Source organism: Vigna unguiculata, chromosome 7 (genome assembly GCF_004118075.2).
Source record: "Vigna unguiculata cultivar IT97K-499-35 chromosome 7, ASM411807v1, whole genome shotgun sequence".
In the NCBI taxonomy this organism is placed as follows: Eukaryota; Viridiplantae; Streptophyta; class Magnoliopsida; order Fabales; family Fabaceae; genus Vigna; species Vigna unguiculata.
The window spans coordinates 6,477,974-6,500,242 of record NC_040285.1 but is presented as its reverse complement, the minus strand read 5'-3'; the positions used below and the strand labels follow the sequence as shown (position 1 = coordinate 6,500,242).

The 22,269-nt window shown below is 34.6% G+C and overlaps 1 protein-coding gene across 3 annotated transcripts in view; it reads left to right on the top strand.

Annotated features, from left to right (window-relative positions):
* LOC114191570 overlaps window positions 1-22,269 on the top strand; it is a 55,723-nt gene that overhangs the window by 19,654 nt on the left and 13,800 nt on the right. Inside the window, exons 16-18 of one of the 3 annotated variants that reach the window (XM_028080815.1) lie at window positions 54-224; window positions 2,096-2,155; window positions 2,264-3,121. In XM_028080815.1, the coding sequence (XP_027936616.1) occupies window positions 54-224; window positions 2,096-2,155; window positions 2,264-2,377 (345 nt within the window). In that variant the 3' untranslated portion in view covers window positions 2,378-3,121. Of the gene's footprint in view, window positions 1-53; window positions 225-2,095; window positions 2,156-2,263; window positions 3,122-22,269 lie in introns of those variants that run through there. The other 2 variants (XM_028080817.1, XM_028080816.1) reach the window with 2 other exon arrangements.

Sequence of the window (22,269 nt, the reverse complement as noted above, 5' to 3'; positions counted from 1 at the left end):
TATGTCTTTATAAACATCTGAGATCTGAAATCTATTATTGAATGAATAAGCAGGATGTCTGGCAAGGAACTCAGCTTCTTGCTATTGATGTTGCTGCTGCCACAGGTTTACTTAGAAGGGCACTTGTAGGGGACGAATTGACTGAGAAGGAGAAGAAAACACTTAAAAGAACCTTGACTGACATGGCTTCGGTTGTTCCTATTGGTGTTTTAATGCTTCTTCCAGTGAGTTGAACACACTTTATTATTCTCATTTTCTAATCTCAATCCTGTCTTGTTCAGCGTAGAGAAGCATATTGTTCTCCTCATGCAAGTGTTTTAGCTTGAAATATGGATATTGTTCAACCTATTTTTACCATGTGCAACAAAGAACGTAGAACTCTTAATTAGTCAAGTCTTTTTTACACCTTGGATGCACCCCTTGACGCCAGTGAAAATGGAGAATGCACAAGCCCATTTGTACCGTACTAATATTAAAACTCCTTTTCTTTTCAAGATCAGTGAGTAACAAAGATTAAACTCTAGAACACTGGGTTGTAGAGGCTAAAATTTTTAATGTCAAGGAGTAACTAGGAAAAGTAATGATATTGGATGAAAGCTTTGATAAATATCCATTATTTAGTTAGCTAGTTGCATCAATGTAGAAATAAGGCGAATTGCCTGACAAGGGAGGCTACAGGATATAATACATTGTTATTTGTGAGATGCGTTGTTGGGCCGTCGTAGTTGTAGAACCTCAAAGTCTGAAGGGAGAATTCCCTCAGTTCTTTTTCAAGAGGATTGCTAGCAACACACTCTCTAACACTGTCTATTATTGGTTAAAATTGATTTAAAACTACAAAATTAGCAGAGAGGCTCGTCAAATGAGAAGTGAGGTCAACCAAAATTTATAGTTTTCAATAAATTTTAGCTAATAATAGTGTGTTCAAAACAGTGTATTGCTGGATTTTCTCTTTTTTCCATTCAGACTGCCATGTTCCTTTTGTGTATGAATGACGTTACTGATTGTAAACAAAAATAGGCCAAATTTAGCATAAAATATCTTTTCTCTTTCCTGCATATATATTGATAGTATCTGTAATTGTTAGAATATATTGCGTTATCCTCATACTTCTAGATGATATCATAGTTCCCAATTTTTATTTGTTTTGGAGGAGGTTTGCTTCTGCGCAAAAAAAAAAAAAAGAAAGATGCCTTCGTTGTTGCCTCCATCACTGCTTATGCTCTCTATCTGCTGCTGTCATAGCAGTATTTGGCACCTTCAATGTACCCCTTTTTTTACTGCTTCACTGACTGCAATCTCCCATACCAATTGGTTGGTACCTTCAGGCTTCATATAATCTCTTCGTCAGCACCTTGGAACCCTAATATTCTTCCAATTCTTAACCAAATGTACTCCCTTAATGGAGGAAACTTTTTGCGGTGGGCCTGTATATTCTCTTAACCTCCTTTTAGCAAACCATTGCATGACATTTTCTTTATAACCAAATGTAAGGACTATCATCAGCTCATCAACTTGAGGAGTGTTGAAATAGAAAATAGCTCCAATTTGGAGTAGAATAACTTTTCTCGTTATTGTACATATCCTATTAATCTTTGTAATTATATTGTATTGCGATATTTCACGAGTCTCATTATATAGTAGGATTTTCCATTATATCTATCCATATGAGACATTTTCCTTCTGGGTGTCATCAAATAATATTTGAAAAAAATCCTTCTCCGCCATATTTCAAGAGAAATGTATCTCTAGGCTTAGTACTGTTTTTGAATCAATGGTCAATAAACTTAATTATTGATCCTATATAAGCGACAGATTCTTGTTTCCTCCATTTTTTTTTTCCTCAGACTGAGTCTGCCAAACTTGGCATGGTCTTCGTTTTACCCCTTTAACTCTTCCTTCTATAAATATTGAACTGGAAAAATAAGATGAAGAACGACTGCTTATAGAAGATGCAGAAAAGATTGAAGATTAAAAACCTATTGCTATTTTACGTGTGACTGGTAAATTATCATTTTGGAACATTAGATCTGGTCCTTTCCTTTGTGTAATGGTCCAGTGTATCCTACTAAGAAGAAATGCTTACTTTGCACAGGTTACTGCCGTGGGGCATGCTGCAATGTTGGCTGCTATTCAGAGATATGTACCAGCTCTAGTATGGATACTATGACTTACGGCTGCATTTTTTTCAATATCCTATTCAGACGTCATTTCTCCAATAATAATCACGCTGAGAGAATTTACTATGCGTTCTTTCTTGCAGATTCCATCCACTTATGCACCAGAAAGGTTAGATCTCTTGAGGCAGCTTGAGAAAGTAAAGCAAATGACAGCCGGTGATATAAGCTCCGATGAGGAGGAAGATGAAGATAGTTGATGAGAAGCAAGGCCGATTTGTGTATAGCATAGCTAGCAAAACTATTCTTTGTGATCTGGTGAAAATCGGACTGGTTTGTTATCCTCTTTCTGGAAATTTTTTGTTCATACCAAATTTCTCAGTTAGGAGTTGGGCATAGAGAAATTCATTCCACGTGTCTGGCACTCCTGGTAAACACCAGTGGATACAATCCTGCGGGGCATTAGGTGGAGTGCCTGGTTCCCGAAACTTGGAACGGTGACCATCTCTCCTCAACTCTGAAAGATATGTGATGTTCAAAAATTGCGCTTTCCGGCTCTCATATTGCATCTGTTTGACAACAACAGATATAAATATGTTATGATATGGTTCAGTTTCAAGTTTTATAGGGTCATTTTCTGGCTCTGTTTGTTTGTCACATTGTCCTCCATCATTCCTCGTGCCATTCCTGCAATTTCAGTGTTTAGTAAGACTTGTACAAAATGTAAGGCCTGTATCAGTGCCCCCCATGTCATACCAAACTCCCTCTCCCAAATACATATATTTTAGATCTACAATAACAAATTTCTGAACATTAGTTGTTAAAGGAAAAAAAAAGGGGGAAGTGGGTGAATCAGGAAACTGATTTCTCATAATTGATGTCTAACTTCTAGTTATATAGTTAAGTTGTGCATGTTTGGATACACGTTGTAATAACGGTCCACAAGTTCCAAAGCTTTGTTACAATTTTGTAGATTTGAATTGAACGTTCGTTCAAAAAACAAACACATTTTGTAGATTTACAATTTTATTCTCTTTCCTGTTACTTTACCAAAACTATTGAATGAGTAAACTTGAGAAATAGTTTTGAAGTGAGTTAATTAACTGTTCGGCCAAAATTATGAATGCCATGCTACATGAAATATGCTCTTACCGATGAGTCTTTTTTTCAACAAAAGTTTGACTCTGATGATCTATCAAACTTGACTTACTAGTATACAAATCTCTCTTTTTTGTTCATATGAAAAATTCTTGACAAACAGACATAGATAAATTAAATCGACTCTATACCCTTGAAAAGTAACTTTTGCAGGGTGACTTGGGGGCATTAAGAATTTTGTTCTAGCGGTAAATTAAATCTGAGGCCGTAAAAATGGCACAAAAAATTCTCTTGGTGTTTTTGTATCAAAGATTATCTTGAAGTGTCAGACCCAGAAAAAACACGTCAATGCACTTGCCGGAGGTGGACGGGGAATACCTACGAAAGAAGACGAAACTCGTAAGGTGAAGATTGTTCAATGCCCATGATTTCCATGCCAGTAAGGATCTCCTAAATGCTTCTTTCACGTTAATCATCCTTACCCTCCCTCCTTCCTGGAAGTAGTTGCGCCTGCAAAATGTTAAGGAGCTTGTAAGACTGTTATTTTCGATTCTAGAAGTTTCTAATTTTACATTATTTATCGAGTAGCATAAGTAAAATCATTTTAGAAAAAAGTTATTAGTTTTTTCTTTCAGAAAGAAAAAGCCTCTTATAAGATAAGTGATTCGGTCATTCTGTCTTATATCAGAGTGTGTTTTTACAGCTATTTTACATCTTATTATCAAATTCTAATGTTTAATAGTTTATATTTTTTCTTTCTTATGATATGAGTACTTTCCCCTTATTTTTCATTTTGGAGGAAAAGATAGAAATTTTGTTGAAAGACTACTCACTGTTGGATTTATAACTGTATCCCATGCTGTTGAAAAGTGAGTCCGGATTCCAGTTTCCTTTGAAGCACGAACAACTCTCTTGTTTGAATTTATCCTCTCGGAAATGTTTGACACTAACATGTCCTCAACACTTGTCTAACTAGTGTCAAACACTTACTGTAAAAATCGCGCTCCTCATTACGTAATTAGGAAGTTTTTCTACTTTATCCTTGATTTAGTTTTATTCTTTAGGTTTAATTATGTCTTTGGTTTCATTTTGGAGTTAAAATCTCAAAATGGTATCCAAATTTTTAAAAGTTTCAAATTGGTCCCCTTTTTCGTTAAAATGTTTCACGTTTGTCTTTTCCGTTAAGTCAAGGTTGACGCCGTTAAAGGGAGTGCCACGGGTCAGTTCCTCGATTTTTTGAATTTTTTTATTATGAATTTTGAATTTTTTTAATTTTGAATTTTTTTTTGAATTTTTTTTAAAAAATCAAAAAATTGCCACGTGTCAAGCTATCATTGTGTCACGTGACAGTGATAGAGTGATGTGACAACGTGTCAGTATTATGCCATGTGTCATTTTCTTAATCTTAATTTGGTCCCTTAATTCTAATTTGTCTCAATTTAGTCCAATTTTTTGTAAAAATTAGCAATTTTGTCACTCTCCAAATTGAAATCAAATTTAATTTCTATATAAATGTATACAAATATTTCCATCAAAATTGATATTTCAAGTAAATATTTTTAACCAAATTAAGTTCATTTAATTAATATTTTACATTGAAATTTATTTAAAATGGTTTAAAAGTTGTTAATAGAAAAAAATTTCATAAATTAACATGTAACAATGAAACACAAATAAATTTAAAATTTGAAAAAACTTTTAAGTAAAGTTGAATGTGAAACATAATTTTAAATAAACTTAGCTATGTTAAAAATATATAATAAAAATATCAATTTGAATAAAAATATCAAATTTAATAAAAATATTTGTATAACATTTATATAAAATTAATTTTTATTTCAATTTGAAAAGGGACAAAATTGTTAATTTTTATGAAAATTGGGACTAAATTGAGACAAATTAAAATAAAGAGACCAAATTGAGACTAAGGAAATGACACGTGGCGTAATACTGACATGTGTCACTGTCACTACCATGTCACTCTGTCACGTGGCACGATGATAGCTTGACATGTGACAATTTTTTGATTTTTTTAAAAATAAAAATAAAAAAAATTCAAAAAAATAATAATAAAAAATTCAAAAAATCAAGGAACTGACACGTGACACTCCCTCTAACGGCGTCAATCTTGACTTAACGGAAAGGGCAAACGTGAGACGTTTTAACAAAAAAGGGGACCAATTTGAGACTTTTAAAAATTTGGGTACCATTTTGAGATTTTGACTTCAAAATGGGAACCAAAGACATAATTAAACCTATTCTTTATTACGATTGTATCTTGCTATGAAAACTAGGATTGTATTTAAAAACAATCCCATTGGTTGTAACTGTAGTCACCAATGATCACACAAAGAGTTAAAATGGGAAGAAGAAAACTCTGTAATTGTATTATTTCTCGAAAGAAAAAGAGAGAGACTGTCTACTACTATGAATATAGTAGTAATTACAGAGTAAAAAGCTGAAACAAGAACAGAAAGGACCCAAAAGAGAGGACGAGTCTGTCACAATCATTCTCTGCTGCCCTCCCCCCACCAATCAGCATGACCTATATGCTAATTGCCTCACAAAACATAATCCCTAAGTCGTACGTTTGTTATTTTGAGCCGTAGGCTCTTTCTTCTGACTTACAGCATTGCACGGGTTGATACGCACAGCGCCTAGTATCCATCGTTTACGGCTAGGACTACTGGGGTATCCACTGCCACGTGGTTGTTACCATTTGTTCCTATTTTCTCCTCATTTGCTTGTTCTGATGTTGGTTTCATTACATTTCCTCCCCCATTAAGCACAACCTTGCCCCCAAGGTTGAATTGTGTAAAAGCATATTCTAATGCAGTGTGATCTTCCCAGGTGGCTTGTGTGTTATCCAATCCCGCCCATTGGATTAAGTGTTGTTGAACATGTTTTGTGCCCCTAATAATCACTCGAGAGTCAAGAATAGCAACTGGTTGAAGTACTGGTTGTGTGTCCCCTGAAGTTATTGGTAAGGGAATATAAGATTGAGAATGATTCCCTTTACAAGGCTTAAGCTGTGAAATGTGAAAAACTGGATGAATTTTAGGTGTCCGGTAACAGCAGTTTGTAAGCAACCTTGCCAATCCTTTCAGTTATTGGGAAAGGGCCAAAGTACCTTAAACTCAATTTCCGATTTTTTCTTAAAGGAACAGAGTGTTGTCTATAAGGTTGCAGTTTGACCAAGACTTTATCTCCAACTTTAAATTCCACATCCCTCCGCTTCTGATCTGCATTTTTCTTCATTATTTGCTAAGCCCGTTGAAGATTCTGTTTAAGATGGGAAGAATAATGTATCTTTGTAGCAACTGTTCTTGAACTGAAATAAGATCTGCTGGGTCAGGCACATACTTAACTAATGGTGGAGGATCTCTTCCATATACTGCCTTGAAAGGAGTCATGCCCGTGCTGTGGTGATATGAAGAGTTATACCAGAATTCAGCCCAAGGCAAGAACTTAACCCACTTTTTAGGGTTTTGAAACGTGAAACACCTTAAATACATTTCCAAACACTTGTTCACAATCTCAGATTGACCATCAGATTGCGGATGGTAAGCCGATGACATACTAAGTGTGGTACCACTCAATAGAAACAAGTGTTGCCAAAATTGGCTAGTGAAAACCTTGTCCCTATCCGAGACGATGCTCTTTGGAAATCCATGTAGTTTAATTACCGTGGACACAAAATTTTCTACTACTTGTTTACTAGTGTAATCTGTTTTCAGAGGAGAAAAATGGCCATACTTAGACAATCTGTCCACAACTACGAAGATCACTGTAAAACCATGGGATGGCGGAAGTCCCGTAATGAAATCCATTGCTATGTCTTCCAAATCATATCAGGAATTGGAAGTGGTTGTAATAACCCCGAGGGAAGAGTATTCGAAGTCTTTGCTTGCTGGCAGATCAAGCAATTTTGAACAAATTCTTTGATTGCAGTATTCATCCCTTGCCAGTAAAATTTAGAAGAAATTCTGGCCAACGTTCTCGAATAACCAAAATGACCTCCTGTGGCAGAACTATGGAATTCCTGTAATACTTGTTGGACTAAGTAATGGTCAGTTGGAATAACTATTCTGCCTTTCCAAAAAAGAAGACCTTGTTTCACTGAATAATGAGGATTTAGAGGTTGGTGCTGCAAGCAAGCATCTATAATCTTTTTGAATTTAGAATTTGCCAGTAGTGCTTCTTTCAAGATAGGAATGAATTGGATTTGAGGTTGGGATAACGCCACATAAAAGGATCTAGAAAGGGAATCAACAACAATATTGTCTTTCCCCTTTTTGTATTCTATTATGAAATCATACCCCAACAACTTGTGGAACCACTTCTGCTGCTCCGGATTCTGAAGTACTTGATTGGTAAGGCTTCTCAAACTTTTTTGATCTGTTCTTATGATGAATTTATGACCCAGCAAGTAGTGCCTAAATTTAGCCACTACTTCCGTAATGGCATAAAGCTCTCTAATGTAAGTGGATTCTCTCTGCATTCCCGTATTTAATTTCTTTGAGAAGTATGCTATAGGATGGGATTCTTGACTTAGAACAGCTCCTATTCCCAAACCTGAGGCATCTGTTTCCAAAACAAATGATTTGGAAAAATCAGGGAGAGCCAAAATTGGGGCTTGAGTGATGGTCGTTTTAAGCTTCTCAAAAGCTGTTGTGGGTCCAGCATCCCACTGAAAGTTATCTTTCTTTAACAAATTAGTTAAAGAGCCAGCTATAGATGCATAACCTTTGATAAATCTCCTATAGTATCCTGTGAGTCCCAAGAAACCCCTCAATTGCTTCAGATTTAGAGGAATAGGACAGTTTATCACCGCTTGGACTTTCTCTTTCTCCATTGACACACCTTCACCCGAAACTGTGTGACCCAAATATTGTATTTGTTGTAATCCCAAGGAGCATTTGGACATTCTTGCAAACAACTTATGTTGCTGTAATAATTTTAAAACCACTTGAAATACTCCATTCATAAGGCTCTGAAAGGTTGCCGGGGCATTAGAAAGACCAAATGGCATAACAAGCCATTCATACAAACCTTGATGGGTTCTAAAAGCTATTTTATGCCTATCCTCCTCTTTCACTAGTATTTGGTGATAGCCCGACCTTAGATCCAACTTGGAAAAAAAATTTAGCACCAAATAACTCATCAAGGAGTTCATCCACAGTAGGTATGGGAAAACTGTCTTTAACAGTTATAGAATTGAGGGCCCTGTAATCTGTGCAGAATTGCCATGTTCCATCCTTCTTTTTCACCAAAATGATAGGGGAAGAAAAAAGGGCTAGTGCTCGGAACTATAATTCCTTCCTCCAACATCTCTTTAATCATTTTCTCAATTTGTAATTTCTGACTGTGAGGGTATCTATAAGGCCTCACCTTGACAGGTCCGGATCCTGGAAGCAATGGAATGGCATGGTTTTGCGACCGAGGAGGAGGTAATCCCCTAGGAATAGCAAAGACTTCGTTATATGTGTGTAACAAAATGGCCACTTTCGGGTCTAAATTAGTCGGGATGTCAATCCCTTGATCCAATGGAGATAGAGAAGATTCCACTTGCAATGTAAACAACTCATCAATAGCATTGGTTTGGTGCATTCTGCGCATATGATTGAACTGACTTGAGTGGGTAATTTGGTTTGTTCCCCTTGCAAGGTTACAAAATGATTGCCTAAACAAAACTTCAATACCAATTTGCTATAATCGGAAATATGTGCTCCCAAGGTTGCTAACCAAGCTGCTCCTATAACCAAGTCAGCCCTAGATATGGGTAAAAGATAAACAGGTAGCTTTAACGAATGTCCTTGGATTGTTACTTCCAACTCCTTAATCAATCCTTCTGCTATCAGATCATTGCCATTCCCCACTAGCACTTGGAAATCTGGTATGGGCTCAACCGGCAGTTTCAAGCATTGAGCGATTCTGGGTTGCAAAAAATTATCCGAGCTTCCACTGTCAAGTAGGACCTGCACTTGCATACCCTTAATAGATCCACAGAACCTCATAGTACCTACTCCAAAAGAACCTTTTAATGCATTATATGATAAGTGGTGCTTTTGTACGTTAAAGTTTTCTACCAAATCAGAGATATCAAGTGGCTCAGGTTGAATATCAACGTTCTCCTCATCTTGCAATTGCAGGAACAAATACTGCATATTTGGGCACTTGTGGCTTGGGGAAAATTTTTCGTCACATGTAAAACAAAGCCCCTTCTCTCTACGTAGTTGCATTTCCGCTGCGGTAATTCTTTTGATGTTGGTATTTTTTTTGATTGGTCATAGGTTTGGGCAATAAGGGTGGTAGGTTGGTGGATTTGAGTGATTGGGTCACCTGTTGGCTAGTGTTTGGGGTTTGTGTTTTGGTCTGAAATTGTGGGTAAGAAGGTCTGGGTTTGGGTACATATTTTTTTTCGTAAAGCTTAGCTAGGTATACTGAATGAAGTAAGGTTGTTGGGGCTTGTGCAATAACATCTCTGCGGATATCTGGTTTAAGACCCCCCACAAAGCAATCCAACAGAGCCTTAGTGGTGACTCCTTGGACGCGATTGGCTAAGGTTGTGAACTGGGTATAATAGTCCTGTACAGATCCAGTTTGAGTAAGCTTGAACAAGGTTGATCGAGGGACTTCGTAAGGAGAGGGTCCAAATTCTAATTCAAGAGCTCTCGTGAAAGCAACCCATGTAGGAAACGCATTTGCTCGTGACATCATTTGGAACCATGGAACCACGTCTTTGTCGAGATGTATTGCTGCAATGGTTAGACGATGAGCATATGGTGTATGGTAATAATTGAAAAATTGTTCGGCCTTGAAGATCCACGAGAGAACATCAACTCCATCAAAACGGGGAAAATCTAGTTTGACATTGCAGACCTGGAAGGGTGGGTTCGACGAACTAGGTTCCACCGGCGGTGACCGTTTGAGCGTGTCTTCTACCGTTGATTCTATCGCTGCAAAACGAGTAGAGTACTCCTTGTCACGTGCATCCATCATTTCTAACAACCGCTTCACATCAGAGGCGAGGTCCTTCAAGCGAGTGTTTTCCGCCAAACTCAATGGAAGCACCAATGTAACAGTAGTCACCAATGATCACACAAAGAGTTAAAATGGGAAGAAGAAAACTCTGTAACTGTATTATTTCTCGAAAGAAAAAGAGAAAGACTGGCTACTACTATGAATATAGTAGTAATTACAGAGTAAAAAGCTGAACAAGAACAGAAAGGACCCAAAAGAGAGGACGGGTCTGTCAGAATCATTCTTCGCTGCCCTCCCCCCACCAATCAGCATGACCTATATGCTAATTGCCTCACAAAACATAATCCCTAAGTTGTACGTTTGTTATTTTGGGTTGTGGGCTCTTTCTTCTGACTTCATTATTTGTATCCACTGCCACGTGGTTGTTACCATTTGTTCCTATTTTCTCCTCATTTGCTTGTTCTGATGTTGGTTTCATTACATTAGCTTTGTATATTTGCTAAAATAAACCATAGACTCATGCTTTAATGGGACCAATGGCCTCTATATTGAAATACAAAAGAAATATGTTATTCTTTCTGAATTTGAGACTTCTTGTTAGGTGTCAAATTGAAAATATATATTTGGATTGAAAGTTTAAGATAGTAACCTCTACTTTAACTTTCACGTGAAAGTTTTTAGTCAAACATACTAATTTTAAATACAGAAAATGTTTGTATACTTGCAATTTTCTAAACCATTTTGATTGCCTTATTCTGCCCATTTATGGATATTTTTTTTATTTTTTTTATGTTTCTTTAGTTTTAATATTTTATACTACTCCCTAGAGCTTTGACCCTAAAACTTTTGTAAATATTGTATTGATTCGGTTTGCTAAGGCTATCTTATCCCCTGGATAGTTTAATTAGAGAAAAATCATCAGCCAAACACCCTGAAGCATATGAATGGTTTTGGTCTGGGCAAGTTCCAGCTGCAGTTACATCCTTTGTTGACAAGTTACAACGCGATGGACGCTTCACTACTGCCATTGCTTTGTATGTTTTCTATTAACTTGTCTATATATCGAGATATTAATTGTTACTCATCATTTCTTGTTCTTTGATATCATAGGTCAAAAAGTCAAGAACATTCTACATAGGTAAAAATATAGAACATTCTACATAAATTCTACATATTTTAGACTAATCATGTAAATAAGATGAGGTTTATAAATATTCATGTACTTTACCATTTTATGTAATGATAACAAGTAAGACAACATCTAATCACTACAAGAATGTTTGCTTTCAGCGTCTGAAAAATGGCGTCGGATGATGTTTGGATGCATAAAGCGTCAGCTTAACACACGTAACATCGACTCTAATAATAAAAATTATTTAAAAACAAAAATATCAATTCCCATCCGCTTTAATAAAATGGAAAATATTATTAATTATATGCAAAAAAATTGAAATCGTTGGTGGGCATTTAAAATGCAATTGTTTGCGTCAGATGGCCCACGCATATCCTTTAGAAATTAATAAAATAATTTTTTATTAGGTTAACTTTTTCCTCTTTCACTTCTCGTTTTCATTTTCACTTTTCTCTCTATACTTTCACTTTTCCCCCTTTGCATTTTCACCTTTCAGTTCTCATTTTCACTGCCATTGTTTTTGCGCGCGAGTGAGTATTCTCCTGAACGAACCCAAAGAGTGAGTTGCACTGGAACAACCCATGAGTACAGCTACTCTGACGAGGTTTCTTCTTCTTCAGCAAGCGGCGAGCTCAGCTCTGGGAGCTTCTTTCTGTTCAGAAAAGAGGGAAACTGCAAACAGTGTTTCAAGGGAGCTCATTCCAGCCCCTTTCTCTAAGAACAGTAGAACTTGGACATTGCAAGGGTTTAGGTTTGCACCAGGTAGATTCATTGAAATTCCTTTTACTGCATTAAGTTCATTAGTTGAATAATTTTTTGGTTTAAGATTATTAGGTGGAGAGGAAGGATTTTTGGAGCTGAAATCGTGAAGTTAATGTGCGTGATGCTGCGATTGAAGGTGGTTCTGACCGTTGGGGTGAAGTAAACACTTAGAATGGAGGTCAAAATTGTGTTGGCAGCTACACAAGGTCAGCTTTTATTTTTTGCGTGACTGATTTTTTGGTTGATGGGTGCTTTAGATTGTCTTTCTTTTCCCTGTATGATGGATTTTGCAGAAGAGTTGGAAGCTTGTGTTAGTGGGTTTTGTTTTAGCTTCCCAACAAATAATTAACTGAGGTGCAATGTTAGTGCTTGTGTGGGATACATATATTTTGTTTTTTCCAACTCTTCTGTTTCTGCGTCCTTTGATTCAAAAATCATGTCACTTGGAAATTTTTTTGACTTGTTCTTATAAAAAATTATTTACAGAATAAGGTAAATGATTGGATTAAAATTTATAGTTATTATATATCCATCACAGACGGGTTGGGCCAAATTGTTTATGTAGTGTGGGGAAGTCAATTATGTAGGCTTTTATTCTCTTTGAGGGGTTCTACCTAATTAATCTTTCCTATGTTTACATGTTATATAACAAGAGTTTGTTTTTTCTGACTTTGGTGTTGTTCAGAATAATGAACTTGGATATAGTTAATTTTATTGGGATCATATATAACATTTGAAAGTATTGATATTTTGTGCTCAAAATGGTATATGCACGTTCTCTGATTCTTCCAATAACAGTTGTAGGTGGTAAATATGCCAGAAACACTAGTGTGCCATTCACAAACATGTGTGGTTAAAAGCATTTGTGTGTATCATGCGCATAGCTGACTGTAATGACAATATTAGGACTTTTTGTGTGACTGTAATGACAATATTAGAACTTTTTGTGTGACTGTAATGTGATTTTGGACACATGGACACATTCGATCTTGGACTCATGGACATTTTGTGTGACTTTAATTTGTCCTAATTAAAGTCACAATATACTTAGATTTTATGTTTGCAATTTCAGTTCTAAATAAATGAAATGATATCCTATATTGTTGGAATACTGGATTGTTTGAAATGTATCTGGATGTAGGTTTTGACAATGGATTCTAACAGTGGGTTCTGGAAATGGATGCAATTTTGCGTCTGGGATGTAACTAGAAACAGAAATTTCATTTTAAATTTAGCAGGTATTTGCGTCGACCAAACCCACGCTAGGCCGACGCCAACTATTAAAATGTCAATTGTTTGCGTCGGTCTAACCCACGCATAACCCTTACTTTCAGATTTTCAATTCAATCATGCGTGGGCTTAGCCTACGCATATAAAGTTATTTCAATGTTTCGTGGGCTTAACCTACGCAAAACTGAGAAGATACGTTGCATTATCCACATTTGCGTCGTCCTAACCGATGAAAGTTTTTTTAAAATTTTTCACTTTTTCTAATGTTCGTGGGTTTGACCCATACACAAGAAATTCTTATTATATTCTTTATTAGTTTTTGTCGATTGAGCCAACAATATATACGCGAAAAAAATTCGTCCCCGTTTGGTCGACGCAAACAAGCTTTGCATCGAGGAAATGGGTGTGGTCATTTTCCCGTCGTTGGACCGACGCCTTCATCTCTTTTTCGTCGGTTTTACATTGGTGGCATCCGTTTTTGGGCGACGAAAAAACAATAAATTCTTGTATGAACACACTACTCACAAGTACATAACATACTCATTCCACATTCCACTATCTCCACAATTTTCTCTATTCCATCAGGAATAACATACAAATAATGTAGTGATGCTATGTAATCAGGAATGTTGTTATAGTTATAGATATAAGGAGCTAAATCTATATAATCAAGAATATTGATATAATTATAGAAATAAATAACTAATCCTACATAATTAGAAATATAAATAGACTAATTCTACATAATAATAAATAATTACTTCCGTATTATTAGAATCTTTTGTATATATTCTATATCTTTGTTATTTTCCAAATATAGATAGAGCACATGTGCTGTGCTAGAACCACAGTTTCAACTCAATGTTTCTTTCTCCCCTAGAGTTTAACAATTATTAGCAAATGACAAAAGTGAAGCGAACAATTGAGTTTGCTAATAAAAGTTAAATTAAATGGACAACTAAAGCACACAAAACAGATTGTAAAGGAGTTTATGAAGTAGGTGGTGTTGATCAATGTTGTGAACTTTTATGTAAGAGTCATTTGTGAGGGTAATAGAAGACAACGAATCTGAGAAGGACAACTCAAAGAAAAATGATTGGTTACCAATCATATGATCAAATAACTAAAATCAATTATTTGGTCTCTAAGTGAGGGGAGGATTGTGAGACAAAGGCTAAAGGATTACCAAATGAATCACAACACTAACAAGCAAGACAAAAATACCCATGGTAATGGTGATGGATAGAGATGGTAAAGGTCATGAAATTCGACGCTAATCATCTTTCTCGAAATCCAATCATGCGAAGTAACATTATTTTTACTGATGGTGAAGATAATGTCACTGGATTGGGTCAATTAGGAAATATAAAATAAATAAATAGGCAATTAGAGACATAGACAACAAGGTCAACAATAAGATATGGGAGGGGTTGGTTAGTGCATGCCACAACCTTGTGTTGTGAACAATTGGCACCATCTTCTGCAATTTGGTCAACCCGAGATCTCCTAATTGTGCACGAGTTATCATTAGAGAAATAGCAAATGCACAAACAGGTGTTGATGGATTGTGATAGTAGAGGCCATGAGAGTAATATAAATGTGATACTAAAATAACGTCACTAATGATGCAAATATGATCTTGATATTTTGAATTATAAAGAGACAACATTCATATATGTATTTATACCAATAAGATTCATATTCTTGTACTTTTGTTAGATATATTAGATATCTTATATTTTTATTTAATATTATATATTTTGGGTTTAATTCATATTTTCTTTATTATAAATACGGTATCTTATATTATTACAAGAAAAATTGATATTATTGACAGTCATAATCTGTCTATAATACTTAAAATTCGTCAAAAGATTAAAATTATCGACAAATATTTGACTGTTGAAAAACTGTTGGTAATACCTTCGTCGTAAAATTTTACCGACGGATAAATAATTTTGTCCGTAATTACCAACAAAAATATCTAACAGTAAAGTCCATCGATAGTTATGGATTACTAGTTTTTTTTAGTACTGAATTTTTTTTGTTCGAAATTAGATTTTTTTTTGTTAAAATTTAGTACTTTATTCAGAACTTTTTTTTGTTAAAATTTAGAACTTACTATTGCATTCATAGACTGATTTTTACTGAAATTTTACTGTTGTGAATGCTTTAATTTAATCCAAAACACCAAAATAGTCATGAGATGGCAAATCATTCCTCTTTCATGTGATGGTCACTTTCAATGCACCCATCAGAAACAATTCTAGATTGCATCACCAAACAAAACATCACTTCCACAAACCACTATTTTTCCAAAAAAATACCACATGCACAAACAATCAAAAAACATAAAACACAGAATCCTCCATAATAACATTCATTTAAACATCACAGATCCAGAAAAATTAAAAGGAAATACAAACAATTAGCAATTAGAAAAAATAAAATATAGAGTCCTCCACGATAGCATTCACCTACACATTAGAGATCTAGAAAAATTAAAAAAATATAAACAATTAGCGTTCATCTTCCTACGTCAAGTTTCAAACCGAGAAGAAGCCGCAATAGAAAACAAAGCACCGACGTGACATTGTGGATGTTCACCGGATTTGAAAACCACTTGAGGAACAAACCCTCACTCAAGGTTCTCGTGAAGTGGAAACACCAACTTTCAGAAGATGCCACTTAGGAGTATTACTACGATTTAAAGCAAAAATTTCCAACATTCATCCTGGCGGACTAGGATGCTTTTAAGGGGAGGGGAATGTTAGGAAAAATTGTAATTTGATGCGTGTCTGACACGTGTCTAGATGTGAGGCTTGGGGGTTATCCGTGTATGCATATGAGGGTTGGAGTACTTCTATATAAGCCAAGGTTGATCTCATTGTAACGTTGTGTTGACAGTTCAGATATACATCACAAAACCTTTCTTTGTTTGGGTTCCCTGTTTTTGTGATTCTTCGAGTTCATATTCCAGGAACTACTTTTATCATATCAATTGGTATCAGATCTACACAGTCCTTTGGGAAGGTTGAACATGAAGGAGGCAACTTTTAACATGGCGGCAATGAAAGACTTGGAAGACAGAGTGTGTCACCGTTTAGAGTCCCGATTGATGGAGCTTGTAGGGTCGATGCAGAAAACTGAGTGATTCTCTTAAAGATCAATTTCAAGAATTGGCTACGTAAACGTTTATGGATGTTGGTGGCCATGTCATTGGAGTGCATTTTAAGGGTGAACACCATCATTCTTCTTCATATTCTTGCGTCACACATTTGGCAAGAATCAATTTCCCTCGTTTTTCTGGAGACATGGTTCATCAATGGGCATTTCAATGTAAGAACTACTTCTTGATTAATAATACTCCTGATGATGTGCACGTCAAGCTTGCAATTGTGCATATGGAGGGACGTGCTTTACAATGGCACATAACATGAGTAAGGTCAGTGCATTATTCTCTACTGCTTTCTTGGGCCGACTATACACAATTACTCATTGAACAATTTGGCGAAGTATGTGACGATCCTATGGATGCCTTGACGAGATTACAACAAAAGAAATTTGTGTTGGAATATCACGAGGATTTTGATGCAATCGTAACGTGATTGAATCTCGATGAGGTCCAAATGTTGAGCTGTTTTTCAGGGGTTTCAATTTTTTCCAAGATTGATCTTAGGGCTGGTTATAATCAAGTTATAATGGCTTCTTCAGACATACACAAAACAACTTTTAGGACTCATGAAGGGCATTATGATTATGTAGTGATGCCATTTGGCCTCACTAATGCCCCAACTACTTTTCAAGGGTTGATGAACGTGATCTTTCAAAGGTTTTTAAGGTGATTCTTAAAGGTATTTTTTAACGATATTTTGGTATACAGTAAGAGTTTGGAGGAACACTTGGATCACCTCAAACAAATGCTGCTCACTCTTAGAGCTAATTTGTTGTTTGCCAGAAGAAGCAAGTGTTATTTTGTTGTCAATAAGGTGAAGTATCTTGGGCACTTCATATCAAGTGCAGGGGTATCCATAGACCCACATACCATTAGACAAATGAGAGGGTTCTTGGGACTTGCGGGTTATTGTAGAAGGTTCATTAAGGGATACATAATAGTTGCCAAACCCTTAACGAACATACTTAAAAAGGATGGGTTCAGTTGGTCACAAGAAGCCAAACTGACGTTTCAAAAGTTAAAGAACTGCTCAGTTGTGCACCAGTTTTAGCTCTTCCAAATTTCACTAAGGACTTTGTGTTGGAAGTAAACGCGTCAGGGGGAGGCATAGGAGTAGCGTTGATGCAATGGCTGCACCCTATAGCTTATATCAACAAAATTCTCAACACACAACAACAATTATTGTCTATGTACGAGAAGAAATTGTTAGTTGTTGTTTTAAGAGTCCAAAAATGGAGGCATTATTTGTTAAATAAACATTTCATTATCAAAACAGATCATTATAGTTTGAAGTACATATTGGATTAGAGATTGTCCACTGACTCATGGAGTTTGACTTCTCGATTGAGTACAAAAAGGGACAAGAGAATGTCGTGGCAGATGCTCTTTCAAGAAGAAATGGGGTGGAATGCAGTAGCATAATTACTCACCAATTACAAAATAATTTAGTAAACAAAATTCATTTGTCTTGGGTGAATCATGTGAATTTATAGATATTAATCAAGGAGATTCAAGAGGGATCAACATCTCACAAACATTATAAATGGGATCAAGGAGAACTAAGAAGAAAAGGGAAGTTGGTCATTGGCAATGATAAGGAGTTGAGAAATGATATACTAAAATGGATACATAATTTTGCGGGTGGACACTACTAGAAATTTATCAATTACCTGCCAAATTTATTGCAAATTCTTTTTGCATGAATTTCATACAAAATTTGTTATGAATTTATTATTATATGATATTTTTCCTGCAAATTTACATTTCTAAAAAATTTCACATAAAAAATTTATATTTGTTGCAAACTTTTCTGCAAATTTAAATTAGTAAGAAAAAGTTAAATGTTTTAGAAAATTTGGCAGGAAAGTACTAATTTTTATTGCAGGAACTTCATTATTTAAAATATTCATATTACTTGCCATTTTTTTTAGAAAATTTTTACTCAGAAAATATTTATAAATTTTGATATGAGTATTAATTTGAGGCAAAAATATTTTACAAAAATTCTTACAAAACTTGTTGTAGTTTACTTATTATTTATTTATTTTATTTTGGGAATTAAAAAAGAGCAGCAGCAGATTTTTTAAGTTTTTTCATGCATATTTTCTTAGAAAAAGAAATTCGTAAATAAGTTTTATGGTATTTTAGAATTTGCAGGAAATCTATCGTCTTCCTATTATATTTTTTTCGCAACAAAATAAATTAAATGATCGATTATTTTGTTTTTTGGGTAACAAACCAACTATAACAGCAACACTTGACCTCACTTACTCATTCTCTTCACAATTCAGCTCTGAATCGAAATCGAATATAGAAATCTGAATTCAAATGGAATCGAGAGATAGCATGTGAGAGTGATTGAGAAATGAGGGAATTGTCGGTGGGACTCAAAGGCAACGACGTTTTCTCTGCAGCTGCAAGCTCTGCTCGAGAGACTCAAAGACTTCGATCAGGACGACTCTTTTGGCCTGTGGTACGAGCTCTCCCCGAGGAACGCAACCACGACATTCTCCTCAAGGATCGTCCAGATATTAAGGTAACTTACTTTCCTCCGATCCAATTCCCTCTCTTCGCCTCCGATTAAAATCCGAAGCTTCAAATTCACCGTTGGACTTCGTCGTATTTCTTATTTTTGGATGATTTTATTTTTTGTTTTGTTTAATTATTGTGTTTTGTGTTGCAGAGTTTAGATCTTTTGCGAATTTACCAGATTATTCTATGCTCGTTGCGATCTTAAGGTTTTGATGTTAATTAGTAATTGTGTGTTTGTTAATTAATCCAATGGATTTCTTTGGTTTATGTGCATGAGTGTTAGTTAGTGATTAGTTGTTTGCCTCCTGTGGCTGAATTGTAATTGTTTGCAAGGGTTGCCGTCGGTGGCCATTGAGATTGTGCCGAAGAGTAGTGTGTTTATGGGAAAGGAGAGAGAAACTAGGAGGATCTTGAGAGATGGTGAAAAATTTTGGTTCCTTTTTAATTTTTTTTTGTTTTTTTATAATTGTTGGTTTGAAGATCCTGTCATTCAAAGATACTAAGCTTCAGTGCATTCCTAGCCGATTTGAATTAGTGGCAGAGTATGTTAGAGTATTTGAGCCTTTGATTATGACTAATGTCGTGCTCAACTTTACAGTATTTGGGAAGAGTCAACAGAAACAATAAGGGATACTCATATTATGGTGCGAGGGAAGGCTATTTTTGCTACACTGAGTTTCAAACATTTTTGTTGCATTGAGTTTCATATGCAACTATGAAGCGAGATGTGGTTTGGCAACTAATTTTGATTCCTCTTACTATTTTACGGTAATTATTCAAAGTACAGAATTTGTCTCATGCAGCAAAATCTACAATACTCTTTAATCTTTATGTGATTCATATCTAGTGGTAACCTTAAGTCAGTAAAGCCTACACTTCACATAATCAGTCATGCAATGATTAACACACAGTTTCTTTGTATATACACTATTTCCTTTATGATTCTGAATTACATGTTTTAATTAGCCAAGGAAGTATAAAATGTTTACGTGATGTTTATGCAATAATTGTAATGTTGATAAAACATGAATGCTTGATATAATCACTATGGGAGAGAATATAAGTAGATTTAGACATCATTGAATCTAATCTGTAGAATGTAAGAGAAATAAAAGCCAGAAAAAAAAGGAGATATCTATCTAAAACAGAGCCAAGTGTAGGGTGTTGATTGATTTTGCATATACTGGAGAAATTTATATTGTTATTGATGCATTAATGATAAATTTTTTTACTAGCTATTGCTTAGAAATTTTTCTTATTTTCTTCTCTTACAATGTTTATGAAAAAATTTATCCATATATTATCTGACAAGTATAATAATCAATCCTTATGTTCTACATTAATAGGTTTCAGATAGGAATTGGGAGACTCATTTTGATGTTGTAGTGCAAGAGAAAATATTTCTTTTGATTTATTAATTTATGTTAATCTGCTTGTGTTTACTTTCACTCCTTCTTCATGACTTTGCTCACTCTACAATGCTCCCAAGAGGAAAGTAGGTCTGCTGCTATTGGAAGGGCACGAATGGTCACATAGAAGAATGCAAATCTGGTTCAAACACTTAGAGGGAGCTATGTTCAAAATGAAGACAACTCGCATTATTGTGTATTCTTAATATATAATTTATGTTAGATTTATTTACAATTAGAGTCCAATTACTATGTACTCTTAATATAAAAAAGATGTTTATAGAGTTAATAAGTAAGAAATTATAATTAAAAAATTGATTATATATGATAATTTGTTGGATTATACAGAAACTGTTTTACGATGAGTTACATTCCTTTATGAACATCTCTTGTACTGCAGTTACAAAAAATGTTAGACAAAAAGTTATACAAATAACTACATTTGGAATAATAGAAATGTATAACTTGTTTAATGTGTTTGTTTCTCATAAATAATAAATGTTAAAATTAAGGATTATTTAATTTTAAGTTAGCCGATATAAAAATAATTAAACATGACTCATCTATAAAAATAACTAAACATGAGTCATTTATAAGTTGTTTTGTCATTTAAAAATAATATAAAAATAAAAAATTATTTATTTTTTTAAAATTTATTACTTTTTTTACGGAATTTGTTGCGAAAATATTTGTAGAAAAAACATTCTTACAAATTCATTTTCGCAGAAAATATTACTTGCGAATTTTATTGCAAGAAATTACTTGTGAATTTGAAAACCCAAAAAAATTACTTGCAAAATTTAAATTTGTAGGAAAAAGTACTTGCCATTTTTTAAATTGATTTTTTTGCAAGAAAAGTAGCTGCGAATTTTATTTTGTAAGAAAATTTGTTGCGAATATTTTTTGTAACAACATTTGAAAGTAATTTCTTGCGAATTTTAAATTCCACAGTAATTAATTACCCTCGAAGGTATTACCTACCAATCAAAATTTGTAAGAAAAATGGTAAGAAACACCTTTCCTGCAAATTTTTGTAAAAATTCTGCAAGAAAATTTACATGAAATATAAAAATTTCTAGTAGTGGGAGGTGTTACAACTGAAATCGCGACAGGATGACAAACCAAAAACAAAATATTAAAAAAAAAAGGTTTGGAGTCGCCACCATAGTTATTGTAGGAAACTACGGAAAACCATAGAAAAAGAGCAAGGTCTACGAAAACAGATTTGGAGTACGAGAGTTGGTTACACATAGGGAAGGTGTTAACACCCTACAACGTCCGTCCTAAGGCGGTACCTTTAATTAAAATACAAATGGATGTGATCTCCTTTAAATGTTTATTTTCCAAAATAATAAAAAGAGAAAATTCAAAAGAAACAAAAAAGATTTTTGTTTTTTGGGCCCAACAAGGATTACTCCTTGCTCCTACGTATCTCCATTTATAATGGAGAATCAGGATCACGTAGTTCTTTATAAAAAAAAAAAAACTTCTTGAAAAATATTTTGTTCGAAGACGTTGATATTACTTTTTTTATATTTGAAAATTTTATATTTTTTTAGTAATCTTATAGAAGAGCGAAGGTATTAAATACTAAGACGACGCGAGCGGTCACACGACTACTTATACCTTTTAAAAGTTAAAAGGGTACTTAAATTATTTATTTATCATTATTATTATTTTAGAGAAAAAACTTCTGAAATAAGATATGATACCAAAAAAAGTGTGACTATTATATATCCATAATTTATGAAAACTTTAGGAAAATAAATAAATAAAAGATTAGGAAATAACATTTAGGATTAAACATATTATATAAGTGGACTGTATACA